Source organism: Rhinolophus sinicus, chromosome 16 (genome assembly GCF_057876585.1).
Source record: "Rhinolophus sinicus isolate RSI-liver-muscle chromosome 16, RSI-T2T, whole genome shotgun sequence".
Classification (NCBI taxonomy): Eukaryota; Metazoa; Chordata; class Mammalia; order Chiroptera; family Rhinolophidae; genus Rhinolophus; species Rhinolophus sinicus.
Genome location: NC_142516.1, coordinates 17,245,723 through 17,268,840, shown reverse-complemented (window position 1 = coordinate 17,268,840; position 23,118 = coordinate 17,245,723). Strand labels below are relative to the sequence as shown.

At 42.8% G+C, this 23,118-nt stretch overlaps 1 protein-coding gene across 4 annotated transcripts in view; it reads right to left on the bottom strand.

Moving 5' to 3' along the window:
• TNC (tenascin C) overlaps positions 1–23,118 on the bottom strand; it is an 86,648-nt gene that overhangs the window by 20,218 nt on the left and 43,312 nt on the right. The window contains exons 11-17 of one of the 4 annotated variants that reach the window (XM_019731183.3): positions 19,195–19,467; positions 18,359–18,631; positions 17,479–17,751; positions 14,710–14,982; positions 12,127–12,399; positions 4,431–4,703; positions 2,578–2,850 (exon numbers count right to left, since the gene is read on the bottom strand). The exons of 1 other annotated variant lie outside the window; for it this stretch is intronic. In XM_019731183.3, the coding sequence (XP_019586742.3) occupies positions 2,578–2,850; positions 4,431–4,703; positions 12,127–12,399; positions 14,710–14,982; positions 17,479–17,751; positions 18,359–18,631; positions 19,195–19,467 (1,911 nt within the window). The remainder of the gene's footprint in view (positions 1–2,577; positions 2,851–4,430; positions 4,704–12,126; positions 12,400–14,709; positions 14,983–17,478; positions 17,752–18,358; positions 18,632–19,194; positions 19,468–23,118) is intronic. 2 more of the 4 variants (XM_019731184.3, XM_074330922.2) reach the window with 2 other exon arrangements.

Sequence of the window (23,118 nt, the reverse complement as noted above, 5' to 3'; positions counted from 1 at the left end):
GCAAATGCAGGGAAAAAACAGATAGAAAGAACAAAAACGTCATAACCCAAGTATCCATCAGTGGGGGAATGGTTTAAATAAGGTGTATGTGATGATCTCTGAGATCTATTAATAAGCAAGCAACACACACACAACAACAGCAATGTGTGGAACAGTGGGTATGTTAACCACTGTGCCAAAAAAAAAAAAAAAAGGGTAAAAAAAGAGAATGCAGACTTATGTCTAATTTTGTCTACTTGTATAGAATATTTCTGGAATCATACAGAAGAAAGTGATAGTCCCAGCTGCCTCTAGATAGAGCAACCGGGTGGAAGGGACATAGTAGAATAGAGACCTCACTCGATATCCTTTTTGAACTTCTGAATTTTGAACCAAGTGGCCCACTAAAAATAAAATTAATATTAAATCATATAAATCATATTATATATCATATCATATTCATAATAACATATTAATAGCTAATTTTGTTACAGTGGGCAAGGGGACTCTGCTATACACTCTGAGTTCATGATCTTGTTTAAACCTCAGGGCTGACCTCTGAGTTAAATTCTATTTGCCAGGTGAGGGGACTGAGGCCCCAAGAAGCAAGGAGATTTGCCCAAGGTCAGAAAACTGGTAAAAAGCAGAGCCAGGATTAGACACGAAGGAATCGCTCAGAGGCTGCAGGCTTAACCACAAAGCACCCTGCCTCTCACCAGCAGGGCACTGGGGGCTGGCAGCTTGTACTCAGGGAGGAAGAGGAGAACCTGCAACAGCTTTTATAAGGAAAAAAAGGAACAGAACCTTATAGGGAAGGGTTTACAACAGTGTGATGGAGAAACGACAGAATAAAGGATGAAAAAGCAAAAGGGAAACTTTATGAAGGTGATGAGGTGACAGTGGAAATTAGACGTCTGTTGTGCTCAAGAGTCACCTCTCCTACGCTCCCAAAGTAACTGAGCAGAGGTGTGTGCACACACGTCACACACACACTGTTCTCTTGGGCTGTGATATACAAGGCCCCAGAGAAAGAAATCAAAGACAGGCCTTTCTAAAAACTAGGGTCTGCCTTTCCTTTTGTTCTTAAAAAAAAAAAAAAAAAAAAAAATCATGATTATTCATTCTCCTTTTGGCTTCAGAACTGCAGGGCCTCTAGAAAATAAGACCAACAAAACAAAATCAGTGATCAGAAGTAAACTTCGAAAAACAGTGTTTATAAACTAAGGTCAAAATCAGGCTCTGCCTCTGATCTGAAGTTGTTTCATGGGCAGCCACAGGGAGGAGGAGACACGGCCCCACAGCCCAGGGATCGGGTGTCCATGTTAAGAAACAGGGCTTTTCCTCTGACTGAATTGCTCAGAGGATCTCGCAATGTCTTCACATCTACAAACACTGATTACGATTTCTATAGGTGGCTTCCTGGAGCTTACTAGGTCCCGAAACTGGACATCATAAAATACCCCGGACAAATATTCTATATATTTCTCTGGACAAAGAGAAGGTTTTGGCTGGTGTTATTCTCTGTCTATGCCTGTCAGAGATGGCAAGTATGTATATTCATTGGTTCTCTGTCTATCGTCCAGCCTGCTTGTATTTAATAGTATAAAATAAGTTGGCATTTGGGATCTACCCCAAATCTGGCTGTGTGACCTTAGGCAAATCGTTGACCTTTCTGGGCCTCAGATTCTTCATGCACAAACAGAAGAGGCTGGGCTACATCATTTCTCAGGTCCCTTTCACCTGTCCTCATGATTTGGTATTCTTTCCTCTGGTTCCTCTTTGAAGCAGTCCTCTCTAGCTAATGCTATCTTTCCCCATCTCCCTCAGTTTTCTGAAGGAATTCACCCCACCTGTTATAGGTCTTTCCTTTTCCTTCTCAAGAGTCATGTTAGCCTTCATATTATTATTATAAAGTCACACTATTAACCATCTTTTTTTTATTTTCCTTGAAACAACTCATATGGAAAAGGGTTTTCATTCCCCCCTCTAGTGCCTTTTAGAGTGTAAGTATCAAATAAAATTAATGAGCTTCACAAAGAGCAACCCTTAACCTTGCCAGCTTCCTCTTTTCTCCTTCTTGATTACGGTACTGATTATTCACACATAGCACTTTATAAATATTAATTTTTATAGATGGAGCTACTAATTCTCCATTATCTCTGCGTAGTTCAAACATTTGACCACAGGACAAGGGAATATATCTCTGGAAAAAAAAATGATGAGATAATAATAGAAGGAAGAGTCTTTGGGATGAAAGAGATGTGATCATCATTGATCAATGATGATGATGTATTAATGACAATAGTGAATATATAAATATATCTCATTTGCTGAGCCCTTGCTATGTGCCAGTCCTTCTGTTACGGGCTTTCCATGCATTATCTCACTTAATCTCACAACACTATTAAGTAAATGGCATCACATGCTTTTTACATAAAGACTTAGCCAAATTGTGCATGGTCACCCAGTCTATAATTGGAAGAGGCAGGATCTGAACGTGAGCTTGCCTGTGTCCAAAGCTCCTGTAATTTCCCAGCCCTGTGAGAAGAAGGTCCCCGTCATGACTTTTCTCTGTTTTCTCCTCTTTCTGTACGGTACCTGTTGTTGCTATAGCACTGATTGGCTGGGATCGCCTTCCACTGCTTATTCCATAGAGTTCAATTTCATATTCAGTGGCCTCTCTGAGACCTGTTATGTCCCTGGTACGTTCGGGGGCAAGTAGGGTTATTTCCAGTGGTTCGGACTGCTTTTTGGTATCTCTGATTTTGAGAACAAAACTGTCGAAGACCCCTTCATCAGCTGTCCAGGACAGACGGAAACCGTCTGGGGTGGCATCTGAAACTAGAAGGTTGTCAACTTCTGGCTCAGCTTCTAGAAGGGGAGAAAGTGATGGAAGGAAGAAAGAACACATCATTTATCAGCCTGTGCAATCTTCTCTCCAGTGGGGATATTAGTATGTAGTGATGCTCGGCTCTTAGAGATAGAGGTGTCCTGAGATACCGAAAATAAAATTATTCAACACGAACAAGGCTAGCAGGCCTAGGAGAAGGGAAAGATGGAGTTGACACATTTATTACAAACCAAGTGGATGCTTGCATATGTGAGTTTTGTCTAAAAGCCATTCTATAAATCCACATCTGGACTCAGCAATGGCCCCTCCTCTGCATTATTAAACAAGTTCAAAGCCAGTAACTTGTTTACATTTGCTCTCTGTCTTCCAGTGGCTGAGTGCCCATCCTCTGTGAGATCTTTTTCTTTTCTTTTTGAAAAGACAAATAAACCAGCATTAACGATCTGTAGAGCTGCCCATGATGATACTGCTGATTATATTTCCCTTGATCATGAGCAAAATGGCTTTTAAAATGATATAAATGTTATGGTCTTTTTGCTTTTTTATTGGAGCTGTTTTACTAAAGAAGGCTCCTACTCTTGACTTGCTTGTTTTTTTTAACCATTAGATAAGTGTTAAGATGATAGAACTGAGGCTTGGAACCTCTTGTGCTACATACTTTGGACTCAAGGTATTATCTTGGATTGCGTGAACTAGACAAAACTCAATGTCAAGATAAATTTACAGCTGAGTTTCCCAAAGTGTACTCACAGCAAACTATTCTTGTTCGAGCCTCTTCCTTAAAAGGTATCCATTGTCAAATAAGTTTGGGAAATACTGCCTGGGTAAGTCCCTCTTGGAGAGACACATGCACAGTAGGACATTCTGTAAAGCCTTATGGTTAGGGATCCTGGTAAACTATGTTTAAATCAGTGTTTCCAAAACTTATTTGACCATGGAACTCCCTCACCCTGTAGGGCCTTTTGAATAGTCTATGGAACTAGTCATCTCTCGAAAGACTTTGGGAAACACAGACTTTTGAACATGAACGTTGTTAATGCTCTTTTGGGAATTAGTAGTCTTGAGAAAATTATGGATTTAGTCTGTGTTGAAGCATATCTTACGATATTAGTGATTACCAACATAACAAGTTCATAAATGGTTTTCCAGGGATGAGCCTTCCTGGTAAGTCTGTCAAGATCACAGTTGAAACTTTGAGATGGCAAACGCTGTAACTAAGTTTTTGAAATATACTTATTGGTATATTTCTTTGGAGAAGGCTGAAATGTAGTTGGGGGCCCAGCCAGGATGAACACGGGGGAAGGTGATATGGAGTCATCACACAAGAGCTACGGAGAAGACATGGTCTAAAGGATTTGGAACACCAAGTGGAACCATTTCGACCTTCTCGATTCTGGAGTGGGAGAAGGGGAGTGCTCATTAGAGACATAAGACAAGGGAGAATGTGGGGTGGGGGTGGGGGAAACATCACAGAACAGGCCACATCTAAGGATTAAATAAAGGACGTGGACGAGGGTGTTAGAACCATGGTGATCTGGCAGATGGATGACACGGTAGGAGACCAGGAAAAGAAGAAAACGGCTCACTGGAATCAAAATACCTGTAACAATCTCAGCCCTCAAGGGCTTGGTTTGGTGCCCTTGAGTGGAGCCAGAGACCATAACCTCATAGCCAATGCCGGTTATGAGGCCTCTGAGCTCCAGCTTCCTCTGGGTTCCTGAAAGGGTGAACTCTTGGGGGTCGAGCAGCTTCCCTGAATCCACCACCGTTACTAGGAAGCTGTCAAAGGCATTCTCCGATGCCATCCAGGAAACAGTGAACCCGTAGGGATTAATGTCGGAAATGGTTAGGTTTTCCAGAAGGGGCAGGGCCTCTGAAAGAAGGGAGCAGTGAAAACAACTCAGGTTAGCAGCACTGACTCTGCTGACACAGCACAAGTCTCCACAAACACTGATAGTTACCCCATCAGTCATTAAGTGTTTTGTATGCTCAGAAAATGAATATTAATTAGTAAGACTTTGTTGGCTGCCAGATGATATCTTATGTAAATCTCATGATAAGCCTAGGAGACACATAGTATTCCCATTATACAGGTAAGAAAATTGAGCTTCAAAGAGATGGATTGATTTGGCCAAAGTCACATAGCTAGTATGTGACAGACTAAGGCTTTTTAGCTGAGTCTGACTGCAAAGGCCATGAACAACTTCTTACGAAATTGGATATTTTGTATTGGGTTGGGCCCCTTTCCCTACTTCCCACTGTCTTCTGATCTTGAAGCAAATCATCCTTTTTTTTCCTCCTCAAATATATTACTTTTTTTGCTACATTCTTATGTTTCTATTTTACTTCTCGTTCACCCTTTGAATCAAATTGATTTGGTCAATTAGTGACACACATGCTCGCAAGTTGAGATAAAATGAGGAAGCAAGATTGTTCACGTGTCAAAATCAACAAATTATGTTTGTGGCCCAGCAAAGAATACTGATTATTTTGATGTTTGATTATTTTGAATACTAATTATTTTGATGCTTACTTTTCTGGATCAAGTTAGGAGATCAGGCCATGTCTGGATCTTCAGTAAATTCTGTCACCATCTTTTTTTCATTCATTCACCAAACATCTATAGCTCAGTCACTCTTACTTCTTAGGTGCCAAGGGGACTTTTCACACATGGGGATTCCCAAAAGGAATAAGCTCATATCAGCTGAGTTTCTGAGGTTTCAATCCTTTGCAATTGACAAGGCTTCAAGTCCATCATCGTATTTAATCCTCACAATGACACTGTAAGGTAGATATTGCTATGTACCCACCTCCCCCATCACAACTAAAGAAACAGACAGGTTGATGACTTGTCTAAGATCACAGATCTACTAGGTGGCTAAGGTAAGATCCAACCCAGCTTGTCTGACTCCAAGTTCAATGTTCTTTCCACACCCTCAGCTAACATCTCATTAGTCAACCCCATCAGAGTTGGCAAGTACTGAGGCATACACAGGATTAGTGGAGAAGGTCCAATGCCTCCGCTCTAAAAAAACAAAGCACGGTAATGGTGAATGTATTTATTTTTTATAGGAGGGGGCATGAGGATGGGGGATTCTACGGCCAAGACTGCCGAGCTGCATCTAGTTTACAGCCTTCTTTTCCACTGCAGCTAAATGGAAACTTTCAAAGAGATAAATGATCTTACACTGAGGCCCACAGTTGAATTCATGGGATGTAAAGAAAAACTGTTTTACAAAGAAGTGTTTGGTGACTGAATGAACAATGAAGGAGATGCCTTCATCCCCTAAGCTGAGATTTAAATTTTGCTATGGCTTGAACTTTTGGTACTTATTTTGAAACACTTGGTGTTTATTCTGAGGCATTTTTTTTTTTTTCACCACGTAAAGATCTCCCCCAAATCATAACTCTATCAAAGGCAAAGCTGAAATCACATGTACTGTGCAAACAGGCTTCCTTGTCTGCAAGACAAGAGTCTCAAATTCTGTTGCTGAGTTTTGTTTAGATAAGTGGCGCCTGGCTTTGATAGCAGGCTTCTCTGTACCTCCACGCCATCAAAGCAGCGGTGTTCTGATGAAAAAGGAGGGCGTTCAGGCTAATTAGTCGATAAAGGGCTTGTTATTTATAGTCCCTCGTATTCCGTTTTCTTTTCCTCTTTTTAAAATATGCTTCTTTTAAAATGCAATCTGTTCGAGGATTAGTTGAGACAATGCTGTAACTTGATCTAGGATTCCCAAGGCCAGCTCTCCCAGCCTCCGTTTCTCCTCTCCGTTCTGTGGGAGGTCCTGCAAGAGGCTACAAGTAAGGGCCTGATGGGATCTGTAGCTGGCCATTTCTCCCCTCCTGGGCAGTGAGATTCTCCTGTCATGGCTGCGCTTGCCCCGCCACGCCTCACTAAGGAATTGTCAGGGTCTGCATTTCAAGACTGTCAGCATGACTGAATTCACATTAGATAACGGGACAGAAAAGGTAACCACTTTTTGACCTCACATTAAAACATGTCCAGGGTTCTCTTAAAAAATGGCAGGAAAGTCATGATTGCACAGGTCTATTGTTTCTATCTAGCTTGCTGCTCATTTTTAAGAACACCACTTTCCTCATTGTGTTGGGAGATAGTAGAAAGGATCTAGCATCTGTGAAATGCCTACTGGATGCCAGGCAGTTAAAATTCATCATATCCATTTAGTCCCCAGAGGGATCTGTGGGTGTCTTCTCTTCATACACAAGGAAATTTGGGTTCAGCGCAGTTAAGAACCGGGCAAGGTTATAGAACTAAAAAGATGCAGGAGAGGATTAGAAACCACTCAGGCCTGATTGCAAAATCCTCACTTTTCTGGGACACCATGCTGCCTTCAATTAAATACTTAATCGACGTCATTAACAGAGCTTACTTATAGCAATTTAGACCCTGGCAGAGGTCTGGTTTAATGTGAAAATCAGATGGCAAAGTTAGTCTCCTGAAAATTATCATTAGTGGAAGGCGAGAGACTTCTACATAGTTTTTGAGGTTTTTCAAACTAGAGGTTTGGTAAATCCACACCATTTTCAGCCTTTGCCATTGATTTAGGATAATCCCAGGAAAGAAAATAGAAAAACATTTCCTTATGTAATTCAAAGAGAAGTTAGAAGTCAAGTTTAATGAATGGATAAAGTTCAACTATACTTGGGATTTATCTGCTGTCCTAGGTTGAACCTTCATTAGTCTGTCGTAAAGGCCATTTAAAAAATGTATTTTTTAGAAGAAAAGGATAAATTATTATGTTTCTGTGGCAGTTAGTTTATAGACTGACTGCCTTACTTACCTAGCATGATTTCTAGACAAAATTCCTGTCCTAGGCCTTTATTAACTTAGAACACACTCTTCAGCCAAAATCTCCAAATTGTGGATCAGACAACCTATAAAATTGGGCAGGAAATCCTTGGAAGTTTTGTACAACTGTTGAATACATTTCCTAACAGTGGCTGCGAAAGACCTCTCTTTGCAATAGTATCGGCTTTCTCCTTACTTAGAAGTTTATACATGGAGTGAAGACGGTATTTTGGGCTCCATTTTCCTGTAGAATATCTATCACCTCTTCCACTTTTCCCATCTCAGAATTCTAAACTGACAAGTGAGAACCTTTGAATGAGTACCTGTCATGACAAAGGCAGTGAGGGGTTTGATGGGGTCCCCAGCCCTGGTGGTCCCTGTCACACTAATGTCATAGCAGTGTTCTCCACCAAGCCGGTGATGTGAGCGTGCTGTGCGTCTCCTAAGACTGTGAATTGCTGGGGCTCATGCAGCAAATGAGAATCGCTAACATTGATAACAATCTTTGCAAAAGGTCCATGACATGTTGAAGCTATCAGAAGTAATATTGCTAAGGATTAGCGTGCCCACCTGTGGCTCTCGCTCTGAAGGGGAAGGAACCCAGGCAGAGAGAAAGAGAGACATTATTAGGGGAAGCAGTGGGTCTCTCCAGATTGTAGCCATAGAACGTGAAAGTATCAATCCCTCCAAATATTGACAGAAAGGTAGTATATTAGGCTATATCGCTTTATCTACAAGCATGGATGTGTGTTCTTTTTACGTGTTGACATGACCATTTGCTAGTCATGTATGAAGAAAAGTGAACAAGCCATGAGCGCAGTAGGTAGGATTCACATAAAGGACATTTAGGCTACATTTCCTAAGGTTTGTAATGGGGTACTAGCTCTGTATGATGGTCCAAGAAAAGACAGCTTCATGGTAAAGCATGTATGATAAACACTGGAGATGATATCTCACCCTAGAGATTCACAAAGCATACTAGCATTTTAAAGGCTCTGAAATGCTGGTTTTGTAAAAAAATCTGCTTATGTTTGTTTACACCAGCATTTCATAAACTTACTGATCAATGGATAACCTTTATGAGGAATATTCTTTGAACATCTTAAGGAGCTGGTGTTCCACTGAGCATGACTTAGAAAATGCTACCTTCCTTATTTAGTCTTCTTTATATCTACTTGGATTGTACAAATTAAAGGCTAATATCCACGTAAGAGAAATTCTCTATAGTATTGAGAAAACTAAATACATACACCATAGGAAAACCTACATCTTACCCTCAAACACTGTAAAGGTAAAAATGGCTTTCATTAAACAATTCCTGGTGTATGCAAACATTAAAGAAAATCTTGAAGTAAGGCATTGTATTTTCTGATTAGGAAATTCACTTATTGGATAACTTGGAAAGATGGATAGTTCCACTGAGGTTAAGTTTCTCTTGTCCCTTAAAGTCTAGACAATCAGTGATGAAAGCAACTTATTTTTAATGTAGGGGACCTGTACTGCTACTTCTAACTAGGATGTATATGGTCTGGCCTCCTAAATGCACATTTATCAAATAATACTAATATTACAGTAAATTGAACCCAGAATGGATTTATAGAGCGGCAACAGTCCTGGGGGGCTGAGATACTAGGATGAGGTTTTAGGGTTGGGGGGGGAAGCAGACCAATTCTCCCATGGACTTGGGAATTGTTTGCAGTGCCAGTATTTGTAGAAAGGAAGGGACTCATTTGGATAAACTTTAACTGCACAGCCTAACAATTGCACAGCCTAACTCGATGCCCTAAAGTCTTTAGGAACAAAAAAGGATCTGACTCAGAAACAGAATACAGCTGTAAGTAATAGCATGGAGTTTCCTACTTAGCAGTCAGTTTGAGAAACAATGATGGTATAATCTTCAGCCACAGCATTGGCAAATTACCCTAACCCCACAAAAGGTAACACCCTCCAAATGAGACTCTCTTTGCTGCTAGACAGAGACTGGCAGTGCCAACACATTCACCATGCCGAATAAGACCTGGCTTCTCAAGGTTTACTGCCAGCTGTCTCCCAAAGAGTGTAACCAAGCTGAAAAGTGAGAGATGCAAGAAAAACTCAGAAAGAAAACGGTAGTTAGTGTTCCATGCAAGCTAGGGACATTTTTCTCTTACCACTCCTAACCCTTTGAAACAATTCCTTGACATGCTGCCTGCTTCCAGGAAAGACAAGCATTCTCAAAAATTTAATGCTCTGACTATTCACCACATGCACCTACATTGGGACAAGATGATGGATGCAAGGAAGATGCGGACCTTTTGTGACAGATACCTGTGGAAGACAAAACATGCTTGATAGAGCAAATGTCAAAAGAGAGCAGTCTGTTTGCAGGGAATCCAGACAAATAAAAATCTGAGAAACGAGATGAGACCACTGGACCCTCTCATGTGGTTCTTGGGGTGTGTTGCAGGGTCTTTTCTCGGCATGCTAGTGGCACCACTTTTAAAATCTTGGTGGAGACAATGAGAATATACAGCATTCCAACCAAGACACCAAAAACAGCACACACACACCTCTTTGAATAGGACACAGGCAAACTTTGATTAGAAAGACCACAGGCGGATGATGATGGGTGGAACTGGAAATGATTATTCAAGATCAGACAAAAGGATGGTTTAGAAAATTCAACCAAAGCAAGTCAGGTTAACTCTATATAAACAAACAGAGAAACTCCAGATGTGACTGAATATTTAGGAAAAAGAGGTTGACATTGAAGTTCCTTAATTTGGGGTAAGAGGTTTTTTTTTGTTGTTATTCTTTAAAGCTCTGATTTGGGCAGCTCTATCAAATTTGAGAAAGATCCGGAGGAACTAGGAGGATGAAAATGGGTAGCAAGAGATTTTTTTGGAATGCTCCTCAAAGGACGTTCAGTAGAGAGTGAAGAACCCATCATGGGAAATACCTGTGGTTGTCTGGACCATCAGGGTCTAAGCGCGCTGCCCGCCAATCAATCCATGAAGGTGGACAGTGTAACTGGAAGAAGCTTTAAGGCTGGTGATGAGAGAGCTGCAAGACACCCAGGTACAGAATGCACCACTGTCTCCTGGAGGTGGTCAGAATTCCTAACTTCTCTAAGAAAGCTATCAAAGGCAGACAGACTCCTGAGCTTTCCACAAGATGGACACATTGGCCCAGGTCACATTTGAGATAGCAAGGTGGCTAAGGAGATGTTCAGCTGATAAGGCAAGAAGAAAACAATATGAAAGCGTGTCCATTTAAAATGCTATTATAGGGTCCAATGCAAAACACATATAACTAAATCCATAGTTTTACACTTTACCCTTTAGTAAAGGAACATGTCCTTTGCTGGAAACCATTTGAGACATGAGAAACAAATAGACATGGGTGACTAATTTTCTCCCTAGGTTTTGTTATACTTTAAGCTAGCTGAGATTAGAACCAAATAATGCTGGCCCTCTGCTTTTTTCTGCAGACCACCCTGGTAACAATGTGTAGTGTCACCTACAATGAGGACAGACCCTCCCTTGATGACGGGTGACTTGATAATGTTGATGCTATAATGTCAGCCCTTTTCTTGAATTCCCCAGAATATGAGACTGTGAACTCTAAGAAGAAATTCTCTTGTGTTTATTCCACAAATAACTATTTTTTTTTTTCAGTTTGTGATGTCTTACCTTATCTGTCAAAAAGAGGCACTGTCCAAAATGTGCTAAGAATGTTATTTTGAGTAAAAAGGCACTCCTTTCTAAATTCATATAAAATGTTCTCTTTTGCTGCATGCTGTAGGTATGTCAGAGGCACCCCAAATTTAAAGTGCGAGCCATTTACTCTTCTGCTAACCAACCTCCTTGTTCAGACACGATATGTCACTTTTACGTTTGTCATCTACCATTCACTGTTCTGGGGCAAGACAGCCTGCCCCTGGAGGTGGCACTGGAATTGGGGTGGTCTGGATGGCATGGTTTCCTTCTGCACTCATCTGATGCATAATCTCTGCTCTTTCTCATTACTTTCCCAGTTGAAAAAAAAATAGCACCAATGCAATTGCATTAAATCATTGTCATATTTGGATACTATGAGGTGAAAGTCACCAGAAAGACAAAGATGCTGGGCTAATAAAAAAATATGATTTTTAAGATCTCTTTTGACTGATGTACGTAAGTGCCTTCCCAAGTGAGGGGACATTGCTTATTATGGCTGTTGTTGTTGTTGCTACTGAAGGGGAGAATTCTTTTCTCCACATTCTCTATGGCAATCTGGACCAAACTACATTTTATGCTGCAAATGTCCTGGTCGGTGAGAAAACAAGGAAAAGCCTTAAAGGAAATCCACCATTTGGGCTGCTGTTGGGAGAGAGTTATATTAAATAGTACTCCAGCCAGGCTTTACTGCACTATGGCTTGCACCTCAGTGGGCGAGCAGGAGTAGCTTCACCCTGCAAAGAAGACTCTGGAGAGAGGGCATTAGCAATGGGGGAATGCACCTGTACCTGTGGTCGCTGTGACGTTGATGGTTTGGGTCCGGATGCTGGGAGAGAGTCCAGAGAGGTAGACAATAAAATCATTACTAGGGCGTAGCCCTGAGATGTGGGCAGTTCGCTCAGCACCAGACACTTTGTATTTCATCATCTCCACAAACCTATTGGAATCAATAATTTCAATGATAAAGGTCTCGAAGGCTCCATCAGTAGCTGTCCAGGAGAGATTGAAGCTCTCGGGGGTTATGTTGGAAACATTTAAGTTTCCAATTTCAGGTTCTCTGGCTGAAAAAAAAAAAGGGGAGAGGGGGAATAAAAGAAACAAATAAATTTGAGTTAATCCTTTGGCTGTGTTTTAAAGTAAACATTGTTAATAGAATGGTAGCTGGGTCGAAAGATCTGACAGTTCAGGATTATAGGAAAATGAAGGCATGTTACCAATCAGTGCCAATGGGAGAGGAAAAGGGGATTTGTTAAAAGAAAAAATACAAATAGGAAGGTGTGGCAATTTGATTTCCCTGCTCTGGAGCTGCACACATGACCAGGCTGGCCGAGATCCAGCATGAGAGAAGCCGTACTGAGTGACCGCAGCAGGACCTACGGTATTAGAGGCTTCCAGGATCCCCAGCTTGGCGATGCTGGCCGTTGCTCAAAAGATATGAGTGCTGGCAGCTTCCAGAATTGCACTCAGGAGACCAAGATTACTTGGCTCCCTCCCACAGGCATCCTTTGCTTTGAGGGAGCTCCCGTCTATTCAAATGAAGACTAATTCTGACACCATTACCCTCCCAAGGTGGTACCTGGAGGCTTCTGATTTGGGGACTTAAAGGAAATTGGCAACTTGTCAGTGTAATTCTTGGTATTTTCTTTATACTTCTGACAAGGGCCAGCCATTCTCATATTCTGTTAAAATAGCTTGTCCTCTCTTAACTGCTTTCGATGTGGGCCAAGACGGCTAGTTTTGCATTGCCAACCAGGAGAGCTGAGCCAAGGCAAGCCAGTCAGGCAACCCTGTTGAGCCAAGAAATAACATTTTGTCTTGGAGACGTTCCTACCCGAGCTTTTCCGAGCAACAGGAATGAAACATGCAGAGGGTAGGCAGAAGCAGGCTTTGGAAAGCTAATACTGTCTCTCTGGCAAGGACGAGAAGGCCCTCCCATCCCAACAAATTTGGTGAAACACAGATCAGATCGAATTATGGCCCTTCCTCCCCTTATAATGACTAATCAGAGGCAAGAATGTTGCTATCACTGAAAAGGGAAAAAACAAAAACACAAACAAAAATGCTAAGAACACCAACACCACAAGATAGATCGGTAAGAAAGATCAGAAATGGTGAGTGACTGCTCTGCCTTGTGGGAAGACATGGTTTGTGGATGTGATTAGAGCCCGGCCACTCCAGGGCAGCCTCAGCTGCATTTTTTAGGCGTTTTCAGGTCACCCTTCATGCAGCGGTTGCCTGTGCTATATGTTTACCTCAGTGAGAGTCCCTGACATAATTGAGGCTGAAATGTGGAGTTGCTTTTGGTAGAACCAACTAGGACATAGAGGTTTTGCATGAACATTTAGTTGCCATAATTATCTAAAAATGGGGCAGGCATATGCAAAACCAAACAACACAGCCTCTACTGATCTTCAAGCCAATGGAGGCACATAGGAAGACGAGCACCGGAAAACAGTGCTAGGAGGGCTGCTCACTTGAGCAGGCTCCTGGGGAACACTGAATGTGCTGTTACAGAGTGATGAGTAAACTATAATGCACCTCCTGGGTCACAGCTGGGGGTCTGCCATCCAAAGGCCAACACTCCAGGGAGCCACTCCAGTAAAAGAGCAAAAGGGGTATCAGATCTTTGACACTCATAGCCTGGGACATTCCTTGCTTCAAATACTGCTGTGTGTACTTTTGCTAATGAATGGCTTTTTCTTTGGTAGTGTCTCCAGTCATAATTGTGTGATTCTTTTTCCCCCCTTTTGGTCTAGCTATTTGCTAATTTGCTATTCTAACAATGACTCAGTATCTGAGAGAACTGCCTGGAGGAGGGTAATTCATTTCTCTTATTATACTTAGTGCATCTTAAAGAAACATTTAAATTAAAACATATCTTTTAAATGCAAGCACCACAGTGCCCACACCCTTGAGGGATTTGGGGTAGTTACGCACCCTTTCCAACTAGCAAAAAAACTCTCCACAGCAAATAATCTGTGTTCCACCAGGACTCACAGATGGGACAGGCTGGCTTTTACTTGTATCTGAGCACTGGAGAAGAGAATTAAAACCTACAGACTGTCTCCTGAAACAGAAAGCCATCAGTTCACAATTCTATATCACTAAAGTTGTAGAATTCGACAGGTAACGTCTGGGAGAGGCTGGAGGCTAGAGGTCAGAAAAGGCAACATCTGCGTTGTTCACTCTCAAGGTGGGGAAGGCATCTGGCCCAAGGTGCAGCCCGTAAGGTGGTCTCTGACTGTGCACAGCCAGCCATTAGGGGAGCATGGAAAGGGTTCAGACATGGAGAGAAGCTGACTCCCTACACGACCCTTTGGAGACAAAGCAGGGAACCTGAGGAGAGAGCATGGACAGGGAGAGAACGGTACCTGTGGAGGCCTCAGCAGAGAGCACGGGTGTTCTATAGCCCTGGATGACCCCGTAGATGGTAACTCTATAAGGGGTGGCCGCCTGGAGGCCCGGGATGTCCACAGCCCGCAGGCTGCCGGGCACCGTGAGGTTCTGAGCAGCCTCCACCCCGTTGGCCTCCTGCACCTGAATGACAAAGTGCTCGTAGGCCTGGTCGGCTGCGGTCCAGTTGAGTTTGAGGCCATCCCAGCCAACCTGGGTCACAGCTAAGTCTCCCAGCTGGGGGAGCTCCTCTGAAGAAGGACAGAGAGGTATTTGTCAGTTCTGTAAACCCAAAATGAGAAAACCAAATGCCCCCACAGCCCAGCTCAAAAGAAAGAGAGAAAGGGGCCAGAGAATTGTGTGTGTACGTCTGGGGGTGTGTGTGTGGGATTATCCTTGGTCTCTGAGCATTTCTAATTTGAACTGTGGTAATCTGGCTGCAGCTGTCTTCAGGAGTTGAAAATGGTCAGACAGGGGAACATTTGCATGGTTCCCTCTTGAGATGGTGATGCCATCTGGACCACGGCACGGCCCACCAGGAGGTCTCTGAACAGGCACAGCCAGAACTTAAATGGCAATTGGAAAAGGTGGCATTGTGGGTGAGGATAAAGTAAGTAGGAATGGTTAAACATGCAGGCCTTGGAGGCAGCTGGGCCTTGGTTAGAATTCCAACACTGATATTTGCTAGCTGTGTAATGTTGGCCATGCCGCCCAGCTCATCTCTGAGCCTCACTCTCCTCACCTGTAAAAGGAACTGACAATACCATTTCATTTGGATTGTGTGATGTTTAGACTATTTCTAAACCTTTGAGTATCATACCTGACACATAGTGAGTGCCCAGTAAGTGACAGCCTAACAATATGTCATTGTTTTGAGGTTTCCCCTTGGGACGTCTCGGTCATATGGGTGAGAATTACATTTCATTTCATCACTTGACATTGGAGAGGTCATCTTATTGCTGGCCACATGCTATCTGACTGCGTTTATAAAGCATATGCCGTCTCAGGTTTGGACAAGTCTGATGTTTTATCTCTGGACTTTCCTTAGCTTTCAGGGATGAAAGGCTCTCTACTGGAGCTTTGGCTTGCTTCTTTCCCTCCCTCCTTTTTCTGCTAGTACTTGGTGTCTGAATGAAGAATGGCTACATCACAAAGCAAGGCCATTTGTGTGAACCGAGTGCCCAATTTTAATTAAAATGATTATGTTTTGCTCAGCAAATGGTGCAGAGCAGGGCCCAGTCTTTATTTTTCTACACTGTAGGAAAGAAATTTAATGTCATTATTGCCAATTTGGGAAGTTTAGATTCAACTATGGAAAAACACACTGCCTCATGAATGCTTCTCAGGGCCGAATCAAATCTCCCTTCCTCTCTTTTTAAGGTTGAAGTGGCCGGGGATTCAAAATTAGAGACAGAAATAACAGCAGGGATTTGAGCCAAAAAAAGGTGTGAGAGTCTTGTTCTCAGGGGTCCCGGGATTCGGGGTACTATGAGAATCAGAGCAAACTCTGCAATTTAGAGGGGCTGTTTTCAAACTGTGTTCCACGTACACTTGGTGTTTTGTGGAAGGACTGGGTTGGGGCCCTGGGTTGAGGAAGCCCCTTCTCCTTCCAGCTCACCAAGAACAGCTGTTCATGTGGCTGTCATATGTGGGGTTCCTTGTAAGATTTCATGTTCAGGAGTTCTGCTGCGAAAAACAAAACTTTACACATGGCAGGTGTGGACCATTAGCATCCTGCACCCAGATTCCATCTGTCTCAAAGGCCCCTTTTGCTCTTGTTTGGTTTGCAGCTACTCCAGGAAAAATAGGACAACGACAATCTGGCCAGCTTAGGTGGATTGCAATATCACCTTTCTTATTTTTGGAATTGTGTGTAGTTTCTAGCAAGGACCAAATTTATTTGATTTATAGAAGCAAGAAAAACAATTTTTTTAAATTAAGTTATTTGGATGGCATTATCAAAACACAGGGTCTATAGAGGTGGTCATGGGCTTAGGGACCAGCATAAAAACCCCATTACCAAAAATCTGGCCCATTTGCCCATAGCCCCTTTTAAAGCTGTTTCTAGAAACCTCATGAACAGCACGGAGTTCTCTATAACAGATGGAGCAGCATATTTTCAGGGGAAAATTGAGATGAATTGTTTTTCCTCCCCACATTGAATGAAAAACATTGAAGTCAAATTGTGGCTGTCCTTTCTTGGAAATGTCCCTCCCTCGAGTGTCTGTTAAAGAGAGAGAGTGTTGGATCCTTTCAGCAGCTGACTCGATCATTTCAGAGGTTATTCTGTAGCGATCTGACTACAAATTGGATGGCAGTTCGTGACTCTGAGGCCACTAATAAGCTTTCTCTAGAAAGTGTTGACCTTATTCTTGTGCCACAGCCCTACTGTTTAGGCTCTTTTTATTCTGATGTGTTGCTAGCTGATAAATTTAGCTATTTGCTGATCAATATTTATTACAGGATAGGCACTTTTCTAAGCACTTCCATCATCTCATTTACTGTTCTGGACAGTGTTCTGAGCTGGGGGTGTTATCTCTGATTTAAAGGTGAGAACAGAAGGCTCAGAGATGTAAAATAATATACCCAAGAATATTCAATAAGTAAGGTGGAATTCCAGCCTAGACCTCCCTGAGTTACAGCTGTGTCATTCTGCCTGTTAACAGCACCAAGAAAGGCTCCTGCCACCTGGAGAATTTGCTCTGTTACAGAGACAGGCTGGCTCAGTCACGTCCCCGGTCCTATACCTGTGATGACCTCCACAGCAAGGGGTCGAGTCCTGCGGCCCCTGACCTCGCCATGCAGAGTGACAGTGTAAGGGGTACCAGCCCTGAGGCCTGGGATTTCCACGGAGCGCAGGCTGCCAGGAACAGTGAGACTGTGAACTTCTTCGGCCTGGCCAGCCTCTTGGACCTCAATGACAAACTGCTCATAGATCCCATCTGGGGTGGTCCAGTCCAGTCTGAGCGCGTCCCAGCTAATCTCGGTCACTGTGATGTTTCCCAGATCTGGAACCTCTTCTGCATAAGGACAGAGAGGCTGAGTTACGGAAACAGGCCATCGCACGCTGAGATTCAGGTAAGATAGCGTTTTGGCTAGGGTTGGGGTGAGTTGTCTGGTTAGTGTTGATTACAGATGCGTAATTTATTTACAACAGCTGGTGAACACACTCTGATTGTTGGCACTCAAGCCGGGGTTTTTCTAATCAGCCTTTGGGAATGAAAGATATCTCTGGGAATTGTTCACAACTTCCATTTTTGACTTACGAATGGGGTTTTGGGGAGTCCTTTGGTGTGATCTTAAAATGAGCTCAGACCAACTTTTTTTCCACTTGCAAATTGTGCTTTCCAAGTTCTTAAATATTATGACTGAAACTTGCCTTGAAAGAAAAGTCACCTCTCACTTTTGTAAAGGAAGACTTGGTGGAATTTTCCATGGCATTGGCTACCGTGCTATGACTAGGACTTGGCCATATAAGGGATAAGACATTTGGACGGAAGTAGGGGTGATTCACCAGTTTTCCCCAAGGTGGTAGGGGCTGAACCCAGTTTAGAGCAGGGAAGAGCCTTGATCACTCCTGAGCAGAAACGAAGGAAGGAAGCAAATTAATGAAATAGTTTAGAATACCTGTCAAGACTTCAACAGAGAGAGGGGTTGTGATGAAGTCCCGAGTGACCCCGCGGATGGTGACGCTATAGTGAGTGCCTGCTTTGAGCCCAGGCAGGTCCACAGACCTCAGTCCTCCTGGGACTGTGAGGTTCTGGGCTGCCTCTGCTGTGTCACTCTCCTGCACCTGAATAAAAAACTGCTCATAGGCTCCTTCTGGAGCAGTCCAGTTGAGCTTGAGGGCATTCCAGCCCAACTCGGACACGGTGACCTCTCCCAAACTGGGAATTTCCCCTGGAGAAGGACAAAGAACCAGTTTAATAATAAAATCACACTCCACAATCCAGGGAATCTTGAACACAAGAACAGGCTTTAGATTATTTTTAAAAATAAAAGTAGATAAACATGAATCATGCAGCTTCCTAAATTTGTGAAATAGAACAAAGGGGGTGAGATGTAGGAAAATATTTGTTATCTTATTTCATTAAGGAATTGCCCTAACCTCCAGTAGACAAGGAGATGAGTTGTGTGATTAATTTCTTTTTTCCTTTTAGATAAAATGCCTTAACATCCCTTCCCAGGAGGGAGGCTGTTTGTGACACTAAAGCTCCCTGTCTTCGGGGCTGTGTGTATGGTCCCCAGGCTGGGCTCTGCACAACTCCAAAGGGTGTCATTCACACGGGGAGCAGGGTAAAGGCTGCATCTGAGCTGTGCAGCCTGATGGCTCTCCATTCTTAGACACCACAGTGCTACACCTTGGGGCAGAACAAGTCCACTGAAAAGCAAATTGCATCTGATTATCCCTGGACGGTTTCCTGTGGGAAAAAACAGAGCCATAGACAGAAGGTGAGAGGTACCTGTGGAGGCCTCAGCAGAGAGCACGGGTGTTCTATAGCCCTGGATGACCCCGTAGATGGTAACTCTATAAGGGGTGGCCGCCTGGAGGCCCGGGATGTCCACAGCCCGCAGGCTGCCGGGCACCGTGAGGTTCTGAGCGGCCTCCACCCCGTTGGCCTCCTGCACCTGAATGACAAAGTGCTCGTAGGCCTGGTCGGCTGCGGTCCAGTTGAGTTTGAGGCCATCCCAGCCAACCTGGGTCACGGTGAGGTTTTCCAGTTCAGGGGTGTGGTCTGAATAATGACAGAGATGGGGTCAGTTAAACCATTCCTCAAAAACACTTTCCTCCTAAGGAACCCAAAAACGGCAAACCCGCTGCCAGTGCCGAAAGGCCATGGGGCCCGAGTGCCGCGTTTCACTCACCGCATCCCCGAACAGTGCTGTCACTATAAAAACACCAACAGAAAAATCAATATATTTATTTTGCTTTGTTGCATGCATTCTTTGGGTTTGCCTCTTGGAAATGGTATTTTCCCACAGACCAGTGTCCTGTGGATTTAGAAAACTCGACCCATCTATGTTACTACTGCTCTGGACTTCGGTTTCCATTTTGGAAAGTGTCTCTCATAAGAAGGATGAGATCGGAAGAAACAGACTTCGGCTGTTCTTGGTCTGAGCTGTCCAGCCTTCTGTATTTTGAGAAAATTGGCTGCTTTTAGATTCCCTTCCTGTCCATGCTTCCTCAATCGCCTATGGAAGGTCTGTTTCATCTTCTCTTTATGTTGGGATTTTTGTCAGTTTCTGGGACTCAAGTCACTTTACATAAACAATTTCAGGAAGATCAGAGATAAATTCACCCAACACATGTAAGGCTGCATTGAGCAAGGCAGTGAGTCTTGGTGAAACTGTCCCTTGCTAGACAGAAAGAAAGCCTGGGAAAAACAGAGCTTATTAAGCGCAGTTAAAATGAGATGTGCCATCTTCATTCATCTCTGGAACATATAAAGCACAATAAAAACTCTCTTGTCTGAATATGCCTTCAAAGTGACAATTTACTCAGGGCTGAGTTTAAGCGGATTTTGCATGATCTAGGAAGAAAAAGGACTCTCTCTGGAAGTGAATCCTGTAAATAACAGAGGAAGAACTGCTTTGAGTTCATTTAAAAGAACAATTTTTTCTTCTCTATTTATGTCTCACTCTGGCAGCGAATTTCAAATGAGCTCTACTTGTATGTGTCCATTAAAGCAGACTTCTAACTTGAATCCTAGCTTGCAATTGGATTGAAGATATCCTTCATGAGGGGGAAAACGTTTCTTTCCAAGAATACATTTGATTCAGACTTTCCCAAGTCCTTGGAGATGCTCTTCCTAATTGTTTCATATTGGCAAAACTTACATTCCTTCAAATCTTGTTTGATCTAGAACAGGGGTCTGCAAACTACAATCTGAAGGTCAAATCTGGCCTGCTGCCTATTTTGGTAATGAGTGAGCTCACAACCATTTTCATATTTTTTAAATGATTGGAAAAAGCATCCAAACAAGAGGACGACCTTATGACATATAAAAATATTTGAAATTCAAATTTTGGTGTCATAAATAAAGTTTTATTGGAACACAGCCATGCTTGTTCATTTAAGTTTTGTTGGTGGCTGCTTTTGTGCTGTAAAGGCATGGTTGAGTAGTTGTGACAGAAACCACATGGCCTGAAATATTTACTATCTGGCCCTGTACAGAATATGTTTGGGATACCTGATGTTGAACTACATTCTATGGACTCCTCATTTAACTCAAATTTGTGTCCTGAAGTTCACACCCAACATGTTATAGCAGTTCTAACCACACAAATATGGTCTCGATTAGAAAGAGAGACCCAAAAGTCAAAATGATATACATAGTTTGGCAGAAAGAAAGGGACAGTCAGCTGTCCTTAAACCCATCGCCCTTGTGAGGCCAGAAGCAGCACTCTAGGTGTAACAGTTACTTCCTTGCCCTTGGGTTTTAAGACAAATAAACTCAGGAGTATGTCCTTTTTAAATATTCCAACAGCGCTCATGCATAAAAAGACAGGATAAAACCAATCTAAGCAAACCAATAAGGTTAAGGATATCGAACCTACTGCCCACAAATTCCTCTTCTTATCCCACTTTCCTAATTTTTTTTTTTTTTTAACTGCTGTCATAACTTCCTGTCAGAAACTGAGCTGACATTGAGTTTTCCCCTTTATGCGGATTAAGTCACTGTCTTTCCTCTCCAGGGAACTGCTTTTTTAAGCTGTCTCTCTAATTCTAACATAAAACAATTTTTTTTTCCATGAAAGCAATTTCAGGTACCCGGTTGTAAGAGATATGAGAGTGACCTAACTTGGTAGGGAGGAGGTGATTATGGATTATCTGCTAAACCGTTGCAATAAAGATGGATGGAGAGAGGAGAGGAGATCCACAATGCAAAGTGTCTCTTCCTGATGAGAACCATCTTTTCTCTCTTTGAATCAGCTTTTTTATATGCCACTGACACTCTTACACAATGCCCCTCACATCCTTCTTTATTTGTTCGTACAGTTGATAGAGTAATTTTCACCTAATGATATGTTGCTCAGTAAACAGTAATAATCATGGTAATGACACTTCCACCAAAATGTTTGGCTCTTCTTTTTTACCCCTTTATGCTGGGGGAGGGGGAGGAAAATCAAGAAACAGCATCAGTTTATACTTAGTGAGCTGTTTCTGGGGTGGGTGCTATTGGTCTCCATCCACATCCCTTCACTAACCAAATGCTAGTCCGATAAGTGAAAGTTGTAACTTCCATGAATAAAATCGGTAGATAAATGAAAGGGAGAGGGATAAAAATTACAAAAAGAGAGGGAATAATATGACAGCAGACAATAGTTGAGGCGGCGACTAAGAGGCTTGTCATCATAAAGGCAGACTCTACAGTTCATTAGCAAATGACCCACTTGTGGGCTTACTGCCCCAGAAGCCCAGTCTTTCCCTTGTAGAGTTCCACACTCCATTTCTTGGCATTTCTTTATGAAAAGGCTGTTGTCTTTTTCTTACGGCTGTGCACGGCGTCTACCCTTCAAACAATGTCAGTGGGCCTGGGAAATCAGAATTTATTTCAACATCCCATTTCTGTGCTGATAGTGGGTTGACCAGCTGGCCTGGTTGGAATTTGTAGCTTTGTCAACTTTAAATCTTTAGATTCCCACCATGTTGTAGATGGCAAAGGGGAACAGAGTTCGCCACCTCCAATTATGCCCCTTTTGGGAATATTTGTTATTTGAAGTTGGTTATTTTTAAGAAACTTAGGAAAAAACTTCGACCTTCCCCCTAACAGCTTAAAAAAATTTCGGTAGAGCACCTGCTCCAGGAAGGGAGCTGTCATCCTAGGTAACTATGGTTTAATGTGAACCAGGTGTGATAGACGGGGAGGAACCCAGCAAGGCCCCTTCGATCAAAGCCCTCTCTGTCCCATTGTTAAAGACGGCCCAGCAGACATTTGTTTACCAAACATTTCTACTGCATTCCCTTCCTCTCCTTTGAAGTCCACACCATCACCCTTCCTTTCCCCTTAGCTCAAGGTGGCATATAAGCCTCAATTGCCCAATTTGTCCTTGGGCCCTATATTCTTGTGGACCTCCCCTTGTGTACATGCGTAATTAACTTTGGTTATTGCCTCCTGGTAATCTGTCTTATGTCAGTTTAATTATCTGACCAGGCAGAAGAACTAAGAAGGGAAAGGGGAAATGTCCCCTCCCCCACACTGGTATGGAAAGATGCTTAATTGTCGTTGTGTTTCTACATATCCTCCCTGCTTTATGTCCCCTACTGTTCACAGCTAATTCATGGTCTCCACCTTCAGAAGGGTTTCCTTGAGTTTATCAGAGCACAAATGCAGAGACAGAGGGGTTTGGAAGAATATGTCCAACACACACTCATTTTTTTCAGT